This window comes from Nannospalax galili, unplaced genomic scaffold (genome assembly GCF_000622305.1).
Source record: "Nannospalax galili isolate Female #2095 unplaced genomic scaffold, S.galili_v1.0 scaffold702, whole genome shotgun sequence".
Lineage (NCBI taxonomy): Eukaryota > Metazoa > Chordata > Mammalia > Rodentia > Spalacidae > Nannospalax > Nannospalax galili.
In genome coordinates this window covers 477,863-494,239 of record NW_008348657.1, presented here as the reverse complement: position 1 = coordinate 494,239, position 16,377 = coordinate 477,863, and the positions used below count along the sequence as shown (strand labels likewise).

General features: G+C 45.6%; 1 protein-coding gene and 1 pseudogene across 1 annotated transcript in view; one reads left to right on the top strand and one right to left on the bottom strand.

Annotated features, from left to right (window-relative positions):
• Nup133 (nucleoporin 133) overlaps positions 1–16,377 on the top strand; it is a 66,731-nt gene that overhangs the window by 30,370 nt on the left and 19,984 nt on the right. The window contains exons 14-19 of the mRNA XM_008845775.2: positions 297–391; positions 4,814–5,038; positions 12,061–12,183; positions 13,292–13,391; positions 13,931–14,182; positions 14,778–14,911. Of these exons, the coding sequence (XP_008843997.1) occupies positions 297–391; positions 4,814–5,038; positions 12,061–12,183; positions 13,292–13,391; positions 13,931–14,182; positions 14,778–14,911 (929 nt within the window). The remainder of the gene's footprint in view (positions 1–296; positions 392–4,813; positions 5,039–12,060; positions 12,184–13,291; positions 13,392–13,930; positions 14,183–14,777; positions 14,912–16,377) is intronic.
• LOC103744114 lies at positions 6,182–9,579 on the bottom strand (annotated as a pseudogene).

Below are 16,377 nucleotides of genomic sequence, written 5' to 3'. Positions count from 1 at the left end.
GTAAGTTTTCCTCTGAATTTTATAAATCTTTTTTGAGACAAGGCTCATTGTTAAAGCTCAGGATGTTCTGGAACTTACTATATAGCCCATGCTTGAACTCCACAGCAGTCTTCCTGCCTTTGCTTCCCAAGTGGTGAGATTGCAGATTTGAGTGACCACTGAACTATATTTCCAGTCTTAAAACTCTTGAGTGCTATAAATAATTTTCTTCCTTGTAAATCTTAACTTTCTACTTTCTAGCAGGAACTGTTCTGAAAGCAGTGTTTTGAGCTTACTTACATTTTGTATTTTGACAGAGGCCCCTGGGCTGAGCAATACCTCACTGATCATTCTTCACCAGCTAGAGGACAAGATGAAAGCCCATTGCTTGCTGATCGACTTCCTTCACCAAGTAAGTGTCAGCACTGGGCCAGGAGGTGGACTTGGTGCACCAGCCCGGTGGGACATCCCTGCCTGGAGCATTTCCTTGTGAGAACCTGGCTAGGATGATGTAGAAGTAAATAATTCCAGAGCCATGTGTCAGATGTCTGTCATTCCTGTGAGACCAATACTTTTTTTGTTTTTGTTTAAATTTGTGAGATTATGTCTCATGTATCCCAGGCTGGTTCTAAAACTAGCTATATAACTCAGGCTGGCCCTGAACACCTAGTCTTCCTGTCTCTACCTTCCAAGAGCTAGGATTACAGGCTTGTTCCACTTCACTCATCTGTGACCAATGCTTTTTAGGTTTTATTATTATAATGATTGTGTTTACTCTTTGTCTTTGTGTGTGTGTGTGTGTGTGTGTTTGATTGCATGTGTGCGTGTATCTGGTTTACATAGTGAGTTCCAAGCTATCCAGGACTACATAGCGAGACCCTGTCTCAAAAATAAAACTAAATAGGGGCTGGAGAGATGGCTTAGTGGTTAAGAACGCTGACTGTTCTTGCAGAAGACCCAGGCTCTAATCCTAGCACCCACGTGGCAGCTAACAGCTGTCCATAACTCCAGTCCCAGGGGATCCGACAGCCTCTTCGTCTTCCGTGGCCATTGCATGACATGGGTGCACTTAATTACATGCAGGCAATAAAATTTTTTTTTTTTTTTGTCTTTTTGAGACAGGATCTCCCTGTAGCCCCAGCTGGACTCACTATGTAGACCAGACTGGCCTCAAACTCACAAACATCCGCCTGCCTCTGCCTCACATGTGCTGGGATTAAAGGCATGCACCACCACGCCCGCCTAATAAAATATTAAAAAATAAAACTAAATAAAAACGGGATTTTATCCAGATTTCCTGAATGCTTTTCTTTAAAAACAGGTTTTCATACATTGGTTTTGTATGTTAGAAAGAACATGACATTGGCAGGCTGGCCCCAATGGAAGAAATATGGAAGTTATCTTCCTTATGATGGGTGGAGTGCAAAGTCATACTGAGAGGTGGTGTTTTAAGTGAGGGCCAGTGACAAATGTTGACAAGAGACACTTATCAGAGACCACAGGCACCTAGGGTGTGGGCTGCACAGCCTCTCAGGGCCCTAATGGAGTCTCAGCTGCACACAGTGCTAGCTGCATGTGCAGACCTGATCCTGTGGTGCCTTTTATGTTCACATTTTCTTTCATCTCCATAGCTTTGTCACTGTGCTGACAGTATTTGCCTTCACCACCAGGGAGCAAGTACAACCAAGTGCTCTAAGGCAGGTTTCTGCATGTGTGATCTGTTCCTGGGTCCTCTTCATGGTCAGTGGGGCCACACCCTCTGAAGAGGGTGGCAAGTCCCTGGTGTGGAGGCAGAGACAGTTTAGTACAGACTCTTGACTACAGTGATCTTAAGTGCTCAGCTGCAGTTCCACTCTGAGTCTCCTTCTAACTGTGCCTTCTGATTACTCCCCCGAGTGCTCCCTGCTAAATACTTTCTGGAAGAACTCTGCCTTTTTTTTTTTTTTTTTGTATTCCTGTAGCCCCAGCTGGCCTGGAGTTCACTGTGTAGACAAGGTGGGCCTTGAACTCACAGAGATCTGCCTGCCTCTGCCTCCCAAGTGCCGGGGTTAAAGACGTGTGCCACCACACCCGGCTTAGAAGTTACCTTTTTTTAAGACTCATTTTTAAGGTTTTTGAGTGTTTTGCCTGAAGTGTACCACATGTATGTAATGTCCATGGAGGGCAGAAGGGGGCATCACATCCCTTGGAACTGGAGTTAAGGATGGTTGTTAGTTGCCATCTGAGTGTGGGAACCAAACCTTTGAGGGAACTAGAAAGTGAATTCAAATCATAAAAACTAACTTTCACTTTAAAATTATTGTCTGAACAAGTTGAATGAAGACAGATAATCTAAACGAAATACACGGCTATTAAAAACAATATGGGGCTAGAGAGATGGCTCAGCAGTTAAGAGCACTGGCTGCTCTTTCAGAGGATCCAAGTTCAGTTCCCAGCACCCACATGTAGTCCAAAACTCCAGTTCCAGGGGAATCTGACACCCTTTTCTGACTTCTACAGGCATTACATGACACAGATGCACTTACATGAAGGCAATACACTCATACATATAAAAAATAATAAGGGCTGGAGAGATGGCACAGTGGTTAACACTGGCTGTTTTTGCAGAAGACCCGGGTTTGAATCCCAGTACCCATATGGCAGCTAATAACTGTCCATAACTCCAGTTCCAGGGGATCTGATAGCCTCTTCAGTCTTCTGTGGGCATTGCATGGCACGGGTGTACTTACCTACATGCAGGCAGTACATGCATACACATAAAATAAAAATAATAAATATTTTAAAAATAATAAAATAGTTTATTCCTTTTTATCATTCTATGCCTGTGTGTGGATAGGTGCAGGTCACACATTGTACCCACGTTGTACAGTGCCTGCAGAGATTAGAAGAAGATATTGGATCCCTTGGACCTGGAGTTATGGACAGTTGTTAGCTGCCATGTGGGTGCTGGGATTCGAACCCAGGTCCTCTGCAAGAGCAGTCGGTGCTCTTAACTGCTGAGCCATCTCTCCAGCCCCATAAATACAATACTTAAAAACAATAATCTGCCGGGCGTGGTGGCGCACGCCTTTAATCCCAGCACTTGGGAGGCAGAGGCAGGTGGATCTTTGTGATTTGGAGGCCAGCCTGATCTACACAGTTCCAGGACAGCTGGGGCTACAGGAAGACCCTGTCTCAAAAAAACAAAAAACAACCAATAATCTAGGCTGGAGAGATGACTTACTGCTCTTGACTGAGCAAATTCTGCCTTATCCAAATTCAGTTTCCAGTGCCCACATGAGGCAACTCACAATCACCTGTAACTTCAGCTCCAGGTGGATTGGTCTGTGTATAGCCCTACCCCTACCCCTACACTTGGGAGGCGGAGGCAGGAGGATCTCTGTGAGTTCAAGGCCAGCCTGGTCTACATAGTGAGTTCTAGGACAGCTGGGGCTATAGGGAGACCTTGCCTCAAAAAAAAAAAAAGACACACACCCCACCGCACCCCCACCATGCCTGGCTCAGAAATGGCTCTTAAACACATGCATGCACGCATGCACGTCTGTAATTATGAACAAGTCAATCCTGTCAGCTAGAAGAAACTTCAGAGCTACATGTCCGGCACAAACCGCTTTGTCTTCAGGCTTAGGGTTTTTTTCTTTGGGGGAATGTTTTTTGGAACAAGGTTTCATGTGGACAAGGCCAGCCAAAACTGACTCTGTAGGTGAGGCTGGATTTGAACTCCTGATCTAATAGCCTCACTTTCCCAGTTCTGGAATTGTAAGTATACACCACCACACTTACTATGTATATGTGTGAGCACAGGCATTCATGTGGAGTTCAGAGGACAACTTTTAGGATTAAAGTCAGGTCATTGGGCTTTTACCCACTGAGCCATCTCACTGCCCTGTCCTCTTTTGTGTTTTTGAAACAGGGTCTCCCTGTAGCCCCAGCTGGCCTGGAACTCACTGTGTAGACCAGGGTGGCCTTGAACTCACAGCAATCCACCTGCCTCTGCCTCCCAAGTGCTGGGACTACAGGCGTGCACCACCATGCTCGGCTTGTTTTTGAAACTCTTAATCTGCTAGAGTATACAGAAGCAGAAGTAGCAAGGATGGGGGAATCAGATCACTTACTGTAAGAAATGACACTTCAGGGTCTAGAGAGGTGGCTCAGTGCTTAAGAGCTGGCTCCTCTTACAGAGGACCTGGGTTCAGTTCCCAGCACTCACATGGCAGCTAACAACTCTCCTAACTCCAGTTCCAGGGGATCCAGTGCCCTATTCTGACCTCCATGGGCATTTTACAACAGAGGTGCACTCACATACATGCATGCAATACACTCATATACATAAAATGAGTTTTTAAGAATGACACTTCGGTTTGGAAAGTGGATCATTGCTTCCTGAGTCTTGGCTGCTTCATAGTTTCCATCATTGTAGTATTTCTCCACTGGGTAAACTAGATCCCAGCAACACACCAGAAATGGGTACAGGAGGTACAGAGGGCTGATGCCTGCCCTTCAGCCATGGCCCAGGTTCTGAATATCAGCCCTTGAGATGGTGGTGCTGTTTCCTGTTGATAAAGGTCTGGAATCCAAGAGTTCACTGACACAGATGGGAAAGAGCCATTTGTCCATTTTGAACCTGTGAACAGAAGTTTGAAAAATAGAACAGCCATGAGTAGAAACCCTGGGGTGACCCTAATGGGACCTCTACACTTCCCTGCATGGGTGTTGTGAGTGTGCCTTGCACACAGTGGCATTGGTGACAACTGGAATGACTCTTGTCAGGGAAGCTCCAGGGAGAATGGCCACATTTTCTGCTTTCTGAGAACAAGTCCTTATGTTTTGCAAGGTCGGCTTGTTTAGGCGTCTGAGCACTTCTTCGATCAGAGGGACACCCATGACCACCCGACTGTTGCTCTGTGAACACGCAGAAAAGCTGTCAGCAGCCATTGTACTCAAGAACCACCACTCTCGGCTGCCAGACCTTGTGAACTCAGCCATTCTGCTCGCCCTGAACAAGAGGGAGTGTGAGGTTCCAGCCACCCTGACTCCTGCTGATGTCTTCTTTCGAGAGGTCAGGTGCACCCTCAATGCTTGCCTTCCTGTGTCTTCATTGCACCCTGCCATGGCTGGTCATCCCTAGCAGGGCAGAGAGTGCTAAAAGTTGTCATTGAAATGTTGAATTGGACTCCCAACTTTCTGGATACCAGTTCTCTGGATAACTGCTTGCCCTGTAGGCAGAGTGTGCATTTCTTGTCTCTACAGCCTCTCTTGATGGGCATAGGAAGCTATCCTTAGTAAACCCCTAGACCTATAACTTGCTGGGTGAAAGTTTGGGTACTCTGCAGGCTGGAAGTCAGAATAGCTGCTCTCTGGCATCTTCCCTGGCTTGTACCCACAGCTCGTAGACTGTTTTTCTTTGTTAGAAACCCAGTTTCTTTTTCTAATTTTCACTTTTTTTTTTGGTTTTGTTTTTTGGTCTTTTTGAGACAAGGTCTCCCTGTAGCCCCAGCTGGCCTGGAACTCACTATGTAGACCAGGCTGGCCTTGAGCTTACAGAGATCTGCCTGCCTCTGCCTCCCAAGTGCTGGGATTAAAGACGTGTGCCACCACGCCCAGCCATGTGTATTTATTTTTATGCGTGTAAGGGTGTGTGTGTGTGTGTGCGCGTGTGCGTTCCATGGCACATGTGCAGGTCAGAGGACAACCTGTGAGCTTGGTTTTCTCCTTCTACCATGTTGGTCCCAGGGATTGAACTTGTCATCTGGGTTGGCAGACACCTTTACCTACTGAGTCATATCACTAGTCCAAGACTAGCTTCTGTTCAGCTGACTGTGTGCTAGTGACCGTCTCTTCACATCATCCCTCGCCCTCTGGGGTGCTGTCCATCCCTGGTGGACCCTCAGTCTTTCGGTATCTTTGTGAACATCACTGATCTCTCAGCCCCTCTGAAAATCCTGATCCCTTGCTTTGAAAGAGAAGAAAAGTGCTGTAGACTTTGGAGTGAGAGGAGTTGCTAGCCACAAGGGTGGCAACTGTGTTTTGCAGTGGGAACTTAGTTCCTCCCCTGCCTCACAACCTAGTATGTCAGGGAAGACCTTACTGTCTTTAGAGAAGTGATGTAGGGCTCAGATGCAGTTGTTTCCACCAAGATAACAAAGCCTGATTCTAAGCGTAGTTCTCAGCCCTGGTTTTTTTTTTTTTTTTATGTTTCAGTGACACTTTTCCTTGCTTTAATATTTGTTGCCTTTTTCTGCTTTTGAAATGAGCTTTCGATGACAAAATATCAAGCTACACTCAAAAGAGAGTGTAGAAAAAGCTAGCCATTGCACAGCATGGAGATGCCCACAAGTAAGGACAGAGAGCAGCAGTAGGTGGCAAGAGGCGGGAAGTGACTGAAGCAGTGGTTACAAATGTTCACAGGAAGCTAAAACTATACAACGGGGTGAACTCTAATATCAGTACAGGGCAGACTGGTCACTACCTGGGTGGGTGTCGTATTGTTTGGGCTCAGGTTCTACACAGCAGTACAATTTCTTCCAGTTAAAGAGTTCTTGGTTTGCACCGATTACAGGGTGGCTGGACGATACTGGACCAGTTTATTAGTTTTTCAAAATGCTGTCGTAGACCTGGTAGATGTATAGAGAGACTTCAGGAGCTCTACACTTCAGTGACAGCGTATAATTGGGGTTTCCTGGCTGGATCCGTAGCTCAGCCAAAATCCAAATGCCATTAGTGAGCTTCAGGGATTGGTACAGCATATCTTGTCCTTCCACATTCCTCTTGGCAATAGTGTAAACATTGTTGTTTTGCAACTTGCTGGACACAGTGTCAGCATTTAAATGACATTCCTTAATCTGAAATTGGAGTTCATTTTCATTAGGAATATCCTTCCATGTGGCAAGGAAGACCTGGCGCTCCATTTTGCCATCTTCTACAAAAAGCACATTGAGTGGGATGAGGCAGCTGAAGTAGAAGACATCAATGTTGTTTTTAACAGCCACCTGCAGATTATTCAGAGGTTCCATCTTCATGACTGGGCCCAAGGTATTAAGAGGTAGAGAGACATCAATACTCTGATTTGGCATCAGTGGAGTATGGATGGCCAAAGGTGTGCTTGGGATGACACCAAAGCTATTCTTGTTAAACTGGATAGCAAAGTCTGTCATATGTTGCAAAGCTTTATTGGTGAAGTTCATTTCCATGTAGATGTGCCCTTGGCGGTGAGTAAATGTTCCTGAAATCTCCAAGCCTTTAGCTTTTACTGCAGGCAGCCAGACCGCCTTAGGTGCCACATATCCACCAGGTGCCATGCCTATTCCTGTAGAAAGTTCAAATAGGTCATTCAAACCACTACTGACCACAGCAGGAGTAGGTGAGGGAGCGAAGGTTGCAGGCACTGATGACGGGATGAAGGACTGTCCTACTGCCGGACTTCCTCCAATGCCCCCGCCAAGGTCACTGCCAAGCAGACTATCCAGTCCTCCTCCTAAGAGATCTACTACTACTCCCATCTGCATGGAGGATACCTGTGGCACATTTACTGGGGGACCCAGGTCAAGATTTGAAAGATCCCCCAGAAGGTCACCTTGAGAGGGGATGACCTGTGGCTGTTTCAGGTTGGTTGCTGTGGTGGTGCCAACAGGGCTATCACCTGCATCAGTGCTCCCATGATGAATAGGCAAGTGTTTGCGTTGGATCCCATGACTCCCCTCCACAAAAGCATTTGGAGGTTTATGGTACACAGAGGCCAAAGAACCAATGTGGCAGATTAGCTCATCCAGGAGGGTTGGTTCAATAAGGTCTGTCTCCTCAGAGATCAATGGTTTCTCAGACAAGACTACTTCTTTGGCTGTCACAGGGTCAGTTGAAAGAAGGCGCCAATAAATATAACCCCGATCTTGGAGGTCAGGATTATCAGAATCCTGTGTGGCCAAGCTCAAGACCTGTTGGACCAACTCCTGTGTCTCTGATGGTTTCTTCAGAAACAGCTTCACTATAGCAGTAAGCAGAGTGAGCTGTACCTGGGTACTTTCATCATGAAAACCCTCTAGGAAGCTCTCCAGTAACTCATCTGCATTATCAATTCTTTCAGCATATTCTCCTACAATCCAAATCATAGCTGCTCGAGCATCTGGCTCATCCAGGGAGTCTAAGTTCTCACAGAGAATGGCGATGATACTTTCATACTTGTTGGGATATTTTCGGAAGATGTCTCTGATGACAACAATTGCCTCTTGAACCACATAATTTACTTTGGTCTGGATTAGATCAAGCAATGTGCTTACACAGCGCTCTGCTGATTGCTCCACTTTGATGGCACATCGTCCAATGGCCCACACAGCTTTCCGAACAAAGTCAACATCTACTTCAGTGGCATATTCCTTCAGCTCTGCAAGAACCTGAGCAATGTTGGCTTGGTATGCCAGACGAATCATGATGTCCAACTTCTCTAATTTAACATAGATAGGGTCATTGTACTTCACAAAGAAGACTTTGATTTCCTGCTTCAAGATTTCTGGCCTTTTCTGGACAATCAGGTTGATGTTCCTCAAGGCAACATACTGCACTTCTGGTTCCCCAGACAGCAGAGTGACAAGTGGGGGAGCTAACTTCTTCAGCAGCATATTGTAGTAGTCGGAGTCCTTGGGTAACAATTCTAGAAATTTCATGAGGACTTTTACCGCTGAAAGCACCACTGCTGAGTTGGCATGGGATAGCCGAAGAGTTACTCGCTCACAGATGCTCTGAGCTTCCCGGTCATCTTTTGGGTTATAATTAGACAGACAGTCCAAGATAAAGATCTGGCCCCATTCAGTGCACTCATTCAGGGCTGTGAGCAGCTTATTGATGTTCTGGGGGTTCAGATCGAGTAAGTTGCTGTTTGGGTGAGACTCACTGATCTCAGACAATGCTGCTACAGCATTAGCCACCACCATTGGATTTGAATCTGCTATGAGATCCCGTAGCGAATCCAGAAATCCCTGATCTTCCACCATCTGGGCATTGATATCATGGAGTTTTGCCACACAGACTGCTGCTGTTTTCCGAACGTAGGGGTCTTCATCCTTCAAGCACTTGCGGAGGGGTTCACAGAGATATTCTGTAATCTTGTCCACTCGAATGCACCCCATGGTTCTAACTGCCAAAGCTCGAATCAAAGGATTGGGATCTTCACAATCCTTCACAAAGCTGTTGACAGCCATGATGGCCATGTCTGGCTGACTCTTGGCATAATTCATCAAGTAGAGGTATACAAGCTTCTTTAGTTCCAGGTTGTCAGTCTGCATACAGTTCACTACATCTGGAAAGAGAGAGCTAACATCCTTCCCCACGGTCATAGCGGCAATCACTTTCTTCACAGCCTCCTTCCTCTTTTCTTTCTTTTCATTGTTGAGTTCTGCTTTTAATTCAAAGATTTCTCCCTTTTTATTGGTTGTGAAGTACTTGGAGTCAGTCATGATTTTGGATCTTCAATGTGCACTGGAGGCAAGGGCGGGGTGGCGGCGGCAGACAGAGCACAGCCGGGGAGGTGGTGTAATGGTTTCCTGCCCATCACGACTCTAGGTCTAAGCTCTCAGCCCTGGTTTTTATAATAGCACATGTGTCGCTTACTTCCGAAGTATGCAGTCCATAACTCGGACATTCTGTCTCCCTTTGTAGTGTTGCCTTAGTTAGACACAGTTCAGCTCTGTCCTCAGCTCCTAAACCCTTGAGGAGCCTCTCACTGCTGGTGCTCGAGCTGCCTCTTCCTCTTCCAGCCTGACTGTGCCCAGTGACTCATAGGCTGGGCCAACATGGCTCCTCTTGACATTTGAAGTGCTATAGCAAAGTTCAAGCTGGGCTCAGTCTCCTCCTGCCTCAGTCTCCAGAGTGCTGGGAATACAGGTATATACCACCATTCCCAGCTTAAGTTCAGACTTTCTGTTCATCCTGTAAATATATGTAGTTTAGATTTCTTCTTTTTTAATTCTGTGGGGTACATATGTGCCATAAGAGTGCAGGTTCCCACAGAGGCTACAGGCAGTGGATGTCTTCAGAGCTGGAGTTGTAAGCAGTTGTGTGCTGGCGAGCATAGGTGCTGGGAACTGAACTCAGGTCCTTTGCAAGAGCAAGACACTCTTTAACTGCTAAGTCATCTCTCTATAGCTCCCCAGATTTCTTGTTTTTATATGTTGGGTTAGTTCCTAAGGAATGTGAGGAAAAACCTTTTGAAAGCAAAGTAGGATAGTCTTTTATTCCCTTTTTTTTTTTTTTGGTCTTTTTGAGACAGGGTCTCCCTGTAGCCCCAGCTGTCCTGGAACTCACTATGTAGACCAGGCTGGCCTTGAACTCACAAAGATCCACCTGCCTCTGCCTCCCAAGTGCTTCTGTGTGCCACCACGCCTGGCTTCTTTTACTCCTTTTAAAAAATATTTTCTTATTTTTATTTTATATGTATGAGGATATCGCCTGCATGTGTACAAGTGCATGCATTGTCATGCAGTGCTTGTGGAGTCAGAAGAGGGTGTTGGATTTGTCTGGAACTGGAGTTACAGATGGTTGTTAGCTGTCAAGTGGGTCCTGTGAATCAAACCCAGGTCTTCTGCAAGAGCAGCCAGTGGTCTTAACTGCTGAGCCATCTCTTCATCCCCTTGCCTTCATCAGGTTTCTTATTCATTTGAAGTTTTTTGTTTGTTTTTGAAGTAAGAGTCTCCCTGTAACTGCCTAGCTGCCTTGGAACTCCTATGTAGACCAGGCTTACTTCAGTCTCATAGTGATCTACCTGCCTCTGCCTCCCAAGTGCTGGGATTAAAGGCCTGTGTCATTACATTCATCCTAACAGCCTGCTTTTTTTCTTTTTTCTTTTTTTTTTAATTAAAAATTTTAATTTTGTGTGAGTGTATTGCCTGCATATGTGTAAGTGTACCCCTGTCGTGTAGTACCTACAGAGGTCAGAAGAAGGTGTTAGAGTCCCCTGGAACTGGAGTTAAGGATGGTTGTTAACTCCCATGTTGGTGCTGGGAATTGAACCCAGGTCCTCTGCAAGAGCAGCAATGCTCTTAACTGCTGAGCCATCTTTCCAGCCTCCAGCCTGCTTTCTTACATAACCTAGGACTGCCTGTCCCGGGGTGGCACTGCCCACAGTAGACAGGGTCCTCCCACATCGCTCCACAATCAAAGTGCCTCACAGATATGCCCAAAGGCCAATAAGATAGAGGAAGTTACCTAGTTGAGGTTCCCTTTTCTCAGATATGTCAAATTGACAACTGGAATTATCTAGCACAGGCATATGCACTTTCCCCTCCCCTGAACCATAGGGGAGGGGCTGGAATAAGATATTTATAAAAAGTATTTGAAGGATATGTTACAACCAAAATGAAAACATGCTTTTCAAAGTACAGTCAGGTGAAAGTAGTTGTGTTGAATGGCATTATGTCCACCTCATGGTGAGTATGTCTTTGGCTCCCTCAGTCAAAGTGCTCAACATCCTCCCGGTGATGTAATCCAGAACGATAACAGATCTCTACTAGAGCCTTTCTTTCTCCCTCTCTCTGTCTGTGAGTAGCAACTTAGGTTTCTGAAGGCAGTTAGCTTTTTAAGAAGGGCTAGTTAGCCCATATCAGCCATAGAGAGAGGTTTTGATTTGGCATCCCTCATGGAAAGTACAAGGACATAGGCCTGGCTCTGGAGGCACACGTTGCTGCTGACCTACCTTGAAAAGAGGTGTAAAACCATCCAAGGCTTCATGATAGCAGTGCTATTTAGAGTAGGCTGTGTTGACACAGCAAAAAAGCTTTTTGCTTTTATGTTAGATAGTCATCCCTCAGTGTCTGCAGGGGGCTTGTTCCGGGTTTCCCACTCCATGGATACCCAGATCCAAAGACCTTGTACACATCCTCTTGGGTACTATAAATCATCTCTAGGTTCCTTTGAATACCTAAAATAACAGTGGCAAGTGAAAAGACTCTAACATTCTTGGTTTTACATTTACTTTCACTATTAAGTCAATGTATTTTCCTCTGTTGAGTGATCTAAAGATATAGCTTACTAGGTAAAACCTGCTGAGTGATCATCCCCATGACTCTGGTGACAGTGACTCTTGTCTGCCCTCAGGTGTCCCAGGTGGACACCATCTGCGAATGTCTGCTGGAGCATGAGGAGCAAGTCCTTCGGGAGGTGGCACTAGACTCCCAGGAGTGGGTAGAGGTGGCAGTCGACGTCAACACAGTGCTCAAGGTACCATGTGGTAGTAATGGTGTCAAAACCACAGCCCAGTGCAGGGAGGGATAAAGTATTTTTTTGTTTTATTTTTTGGGGTTTTTTTTTTTGTTTTTTTTGTGGCGGGGGGGGCGGATTCTTTTTGAGACTCCCTGTAGCCCCAGCTGGCCAGGAACTCAGAGATCCACCTGCCTCTGCCTCCTCAGTGCTGGGATTAAAGGCATGTACCTCCACGCCCAGCTAGGAAGTGGTTTCTTTATTCCTGCTCTGTGTTGCTGGCAGGTAGTGCGGTTACAGCGATTTGTTGATTTCATAAAGCTAGAAGAATAGTTTGCATTTTATCAACTAACAAAAAATTTGAATGTTTCCTTTGTGCATGTTAATGAATTTCTGCAATTCTCACTTTGTTTGATAGCCTTTTCCTTTGGAGAGGGATGTTTGTGTCCTTGGAAAGGTGTTAATGATAGTGTCTAAATCCTCACCTCTCTTGCCTTGAACTCCTGTCCCAGGCCAAGTCTTCCAAGTAGCTGAGACCACAAGCACATACCACTGTGCCTCCCTTCTCTTTTTCAGTTATTCAGAACTTGTTACTTAAATCATTAAGTTGTTTCATTTAATTTTGCCTATTAGACTGTATAGTGCTGGGTTTTCTGCTTTGGTTACTTTAATTTTCCAAAGTGAAAAATTCTGGAATAAACAAATACATATTTTTGAGTTTTTATTGTGTGGATGTGTCTGTGTCTACCACATGCATACTGGTACCCCTAGAGACCAGAAGAGGGCATCTGATCCCATGGAGCTAGAGTTACATGTGGTTGTGAACTGTCTGGTATGGGTGCTGGGAATTGGACTTCAGTCCTCCGGAAGAGCAGGAGAAAGTGTTACTAAGCTATCTCTCTAGTCTCCTTAAAACAAAGTTTGAAAGCAGAAAGAGACAAGTGCTGAGTTTTTTTCTTAACAGTAGGCTGCTGTTTCAGGTCATCTTTAGATATAATGGCCCATAGAATGAAATTAGCTGAATTATGAGAACAGTTGTTCTTACCACCTTTAAGAGAAAGAAACTAACTGAATTATAGCAACAGCAGCCCATAGCTTCCCATGTATAATAACATGTTTCATTTTTCAGGACATGCTTCAGGCTGCCACTCACTATCGCCTAAACAGAAGCTCCATGTATAGTCGAGAAGATCCACTTGGGGAGGAGCCTGAGTATGTGCCATGGACAGGTACCATGCTGGTGAATTAGCTTTTCAGAGCATGTTCCTGATGGTCCTCATGGTAGATGCTATGTTAGTCCCTAGGACAGGTTTATGAGTGAAATGAAAGAAAACTGCTGAAAATGAAGTTCTTGCCAGATTCATTGTGCTCCCATGGGACTATTTATTGCCACTGCCCCCATGATTGTATATCTGAGTTGAGTTATGGTGTACCTGCTAGGTGTTAGTACTGAAGCATATGCTGGCCCTTGGGGAATGGGCTGTTTATATTCCTATCACAGATTAGGTGGTGTAGCAGTAAAGGAAGTGAGAAAGAAGAGGGATCGTTTGTACCTGTGTTGAGGAAATCTCCACTGAGGAGAACGATGGGGTCCAAGCAGGGCATGGGCAGGAAGAGAAAGATGGGCTTTGAGCAGGGCATGGACAGGTATCATCTAACCCTGGTTTGTTTTCCTAGAGTAGTAAAGCAATCTAATTTTTAGGCAGTTGATCTTTTCCCTCACTGTCATAGAACCCCTTCTCAGGAAGTTACTTTGTGGACTTGACAGCCACGAGTGGTCCTGCGGGCATCCGCACAGCGATCATGCGCCAGCATGGGATCATCCTACAGACAGTTTACCCCCAGGCTGACAGCAACCTCCGGAGTATTGTGACAGAGCAGCTTGTGGCACTGATTGACTGCTTCCTGGACAGTTACGTTTCCCAGCTGAAGTCTCTAGAGAAGTCCAGTGACCAAGAAAGATACAGCGATCTGGAAGTGGAGTACCTGCAGAAAAGATCAGACCTTCTCTCTCCTCTTCGTGAGTATCTGAGAGTCAGCAAGCGCTGCAGTCTGCATGTGGGACAGATCAGGGGTGGGGATCTCACACTATACAGTCTGCAGTGTTCATCCAGCTGTGACCAAGAATGGAAAGCCAGGCACACTCAGACAGCTTTCTGTGTTCGCGTCATACAGTTTAATTTCAGTGCTTATTCTGATACAAGTACCACAGGAAATTCATTTGATTGAGAAATGAGTAGTTAAGCTATGGAGATGCCCTTAGTCAAAGAGCTCAGCATCTGGGCTTAGTGCTGTCTTCCAGCACTTTGGAGACCGAGTGAGAAAAAGAACTTAGCACCTCAGGCCTTCACACAAATAACTGACTTCGGATCAGAGCCTGGTAGTGACTGGCAAAGGAAGCAGGTGGCACAGTGTGCCTGTTAAGCAGAAAGTAGTTTCCTTTCATAGCAAGAGTCAGAAGAGTTTGTTCTAATGTGGAATGGAAGAGTCTGGGGAGACAGTGGTGGGTTAGGGGCCTGCATTTATCTCTGGCAGGTGTGGGTGGATCAGTAATTCACAGGTTTACATCCATCACTGCAAATCGAACATGTCCCATCTGTTCTGTCTTCCTGCAGTCACTCTAGGCCAGTACCCGTGGGCGGCTTCTCTGGCAGAAAAGTACTGTGACTTCGATATCCTGGTACAGATGTGTGAACAGACAGACAACCAGGCCCGACTGCAGCGCTACATGACCCAGTTTGCTGACCAGGTAGCCATGCTGGTGCAGGACAATGTGCCACACTGTGTAAGGCCTTGCCCTTTCCACAATGTTGCTGTGGCTTCGATGGGAAGAAGTGAACTTACAGATTATGTTTTTCCATCAAGCTGACTCTTCTTTATGTTACGAATACTGAGAGGTTCCTTAGCCTTTGAAAAAGTTAAGCTTTAACTTTTGGGGTTTGTTTTGTTTTCTTTTGGTTTGGGGCACAGTCTAACTATATAGCCTAGGTTGGCCTGGAACTTATAATCCTTCTGCCTCTGTCTCCCAAGTGCTAGGGTTATAAGCCTGAGCTACCAGGCCCAGCAAACTTCCAGTTCTACTCTTGCCTTTGAATGACAATGAGAGAGCATTTAGGTGCAGAGGCCAGAGTGATATTTGAGACTTGAACTGGGCATCCTCAGACAGGCTGCTGGTAGAGAGCCTCAGGCTGCTGCTCTCAACAAGTTTGATGCTTAGCTTCCTGTTTTTAGACAAAGCACCTTTTTTGATGCTCTCAGGGTGATTTAGATTGTGCCTTAAAGCAAATTTATTCTATGAGTTAATGTATAAAAGCCTTTTTCAGCAGAGGAATCTGTATTTTTAATTTTATATGTATGAGTGTATTGCCTGCATGTATGTAAGTGTACCTATGTTGTACAATGCCCATGGAGGTCGGAAAAGGGTGTCCAGACCCCTGGAACTGGAACGACAGATGGTTGTTAGCCACCTCGTGGGTGCTGGGAAATGAACCTGGGCCCTCTGCAAGAGAAGCCAGTGCCCTTAACTGCTGAGCCATCTCTCCAGCCCCGTCAAAGGAATGTTGTATAAAATTCAGAAAGCCGGGCATGATGGCGCACGCCTTTAGTCCCAGCACTTGGGAGGCAGAGGCAGGCGGATCTCTGTGAGTTCAAGGCCAGCCTGGTCTACATAGTGAGTTCCAGGACAGCTGGGGGCTACAGAGAGACCCTGCCTCATTTAAAAGAGAAAAACAACAACAACAACAAAAAAAAAAAAATTCAGAAAGCCTCTACAAATCCCTCACAGTAGAGTTGCAGCACCCAGAGAGCCCATCTGAGCATATAGTTTGTTCTCTCGCCTGCGCATCTCAAGCATGCCCATGTCACTGAGCAGTCTGCAGCAGCATTTGTGCCGACGATGTGACTGAGTCCTTGTGACAGGACCTATGTGTTGGGTGTAACTAGTGTTGACAGTGGTGCTGAATTAAATGCTTTTGGCCAGTCACAAATTTTTAAAAAATTCCTTTTATGAATTCTTGTTATCAACATTTTCTGTTCAGTTTTAATAGGTTTTACTAACATGTTTTATGGTTACTTTAAAGTCTTGTGCTAATATCTCCATCTGTTCATTTTCAGGTTGGTTTCAGCTACCTGCTTTTTATGTTGCTAACTAGGTTTCTCTGCTTCTTACCTATGTACTTTTTTTTTGGTCTTTTTGAGACAAGGTTTCCCTGTAGC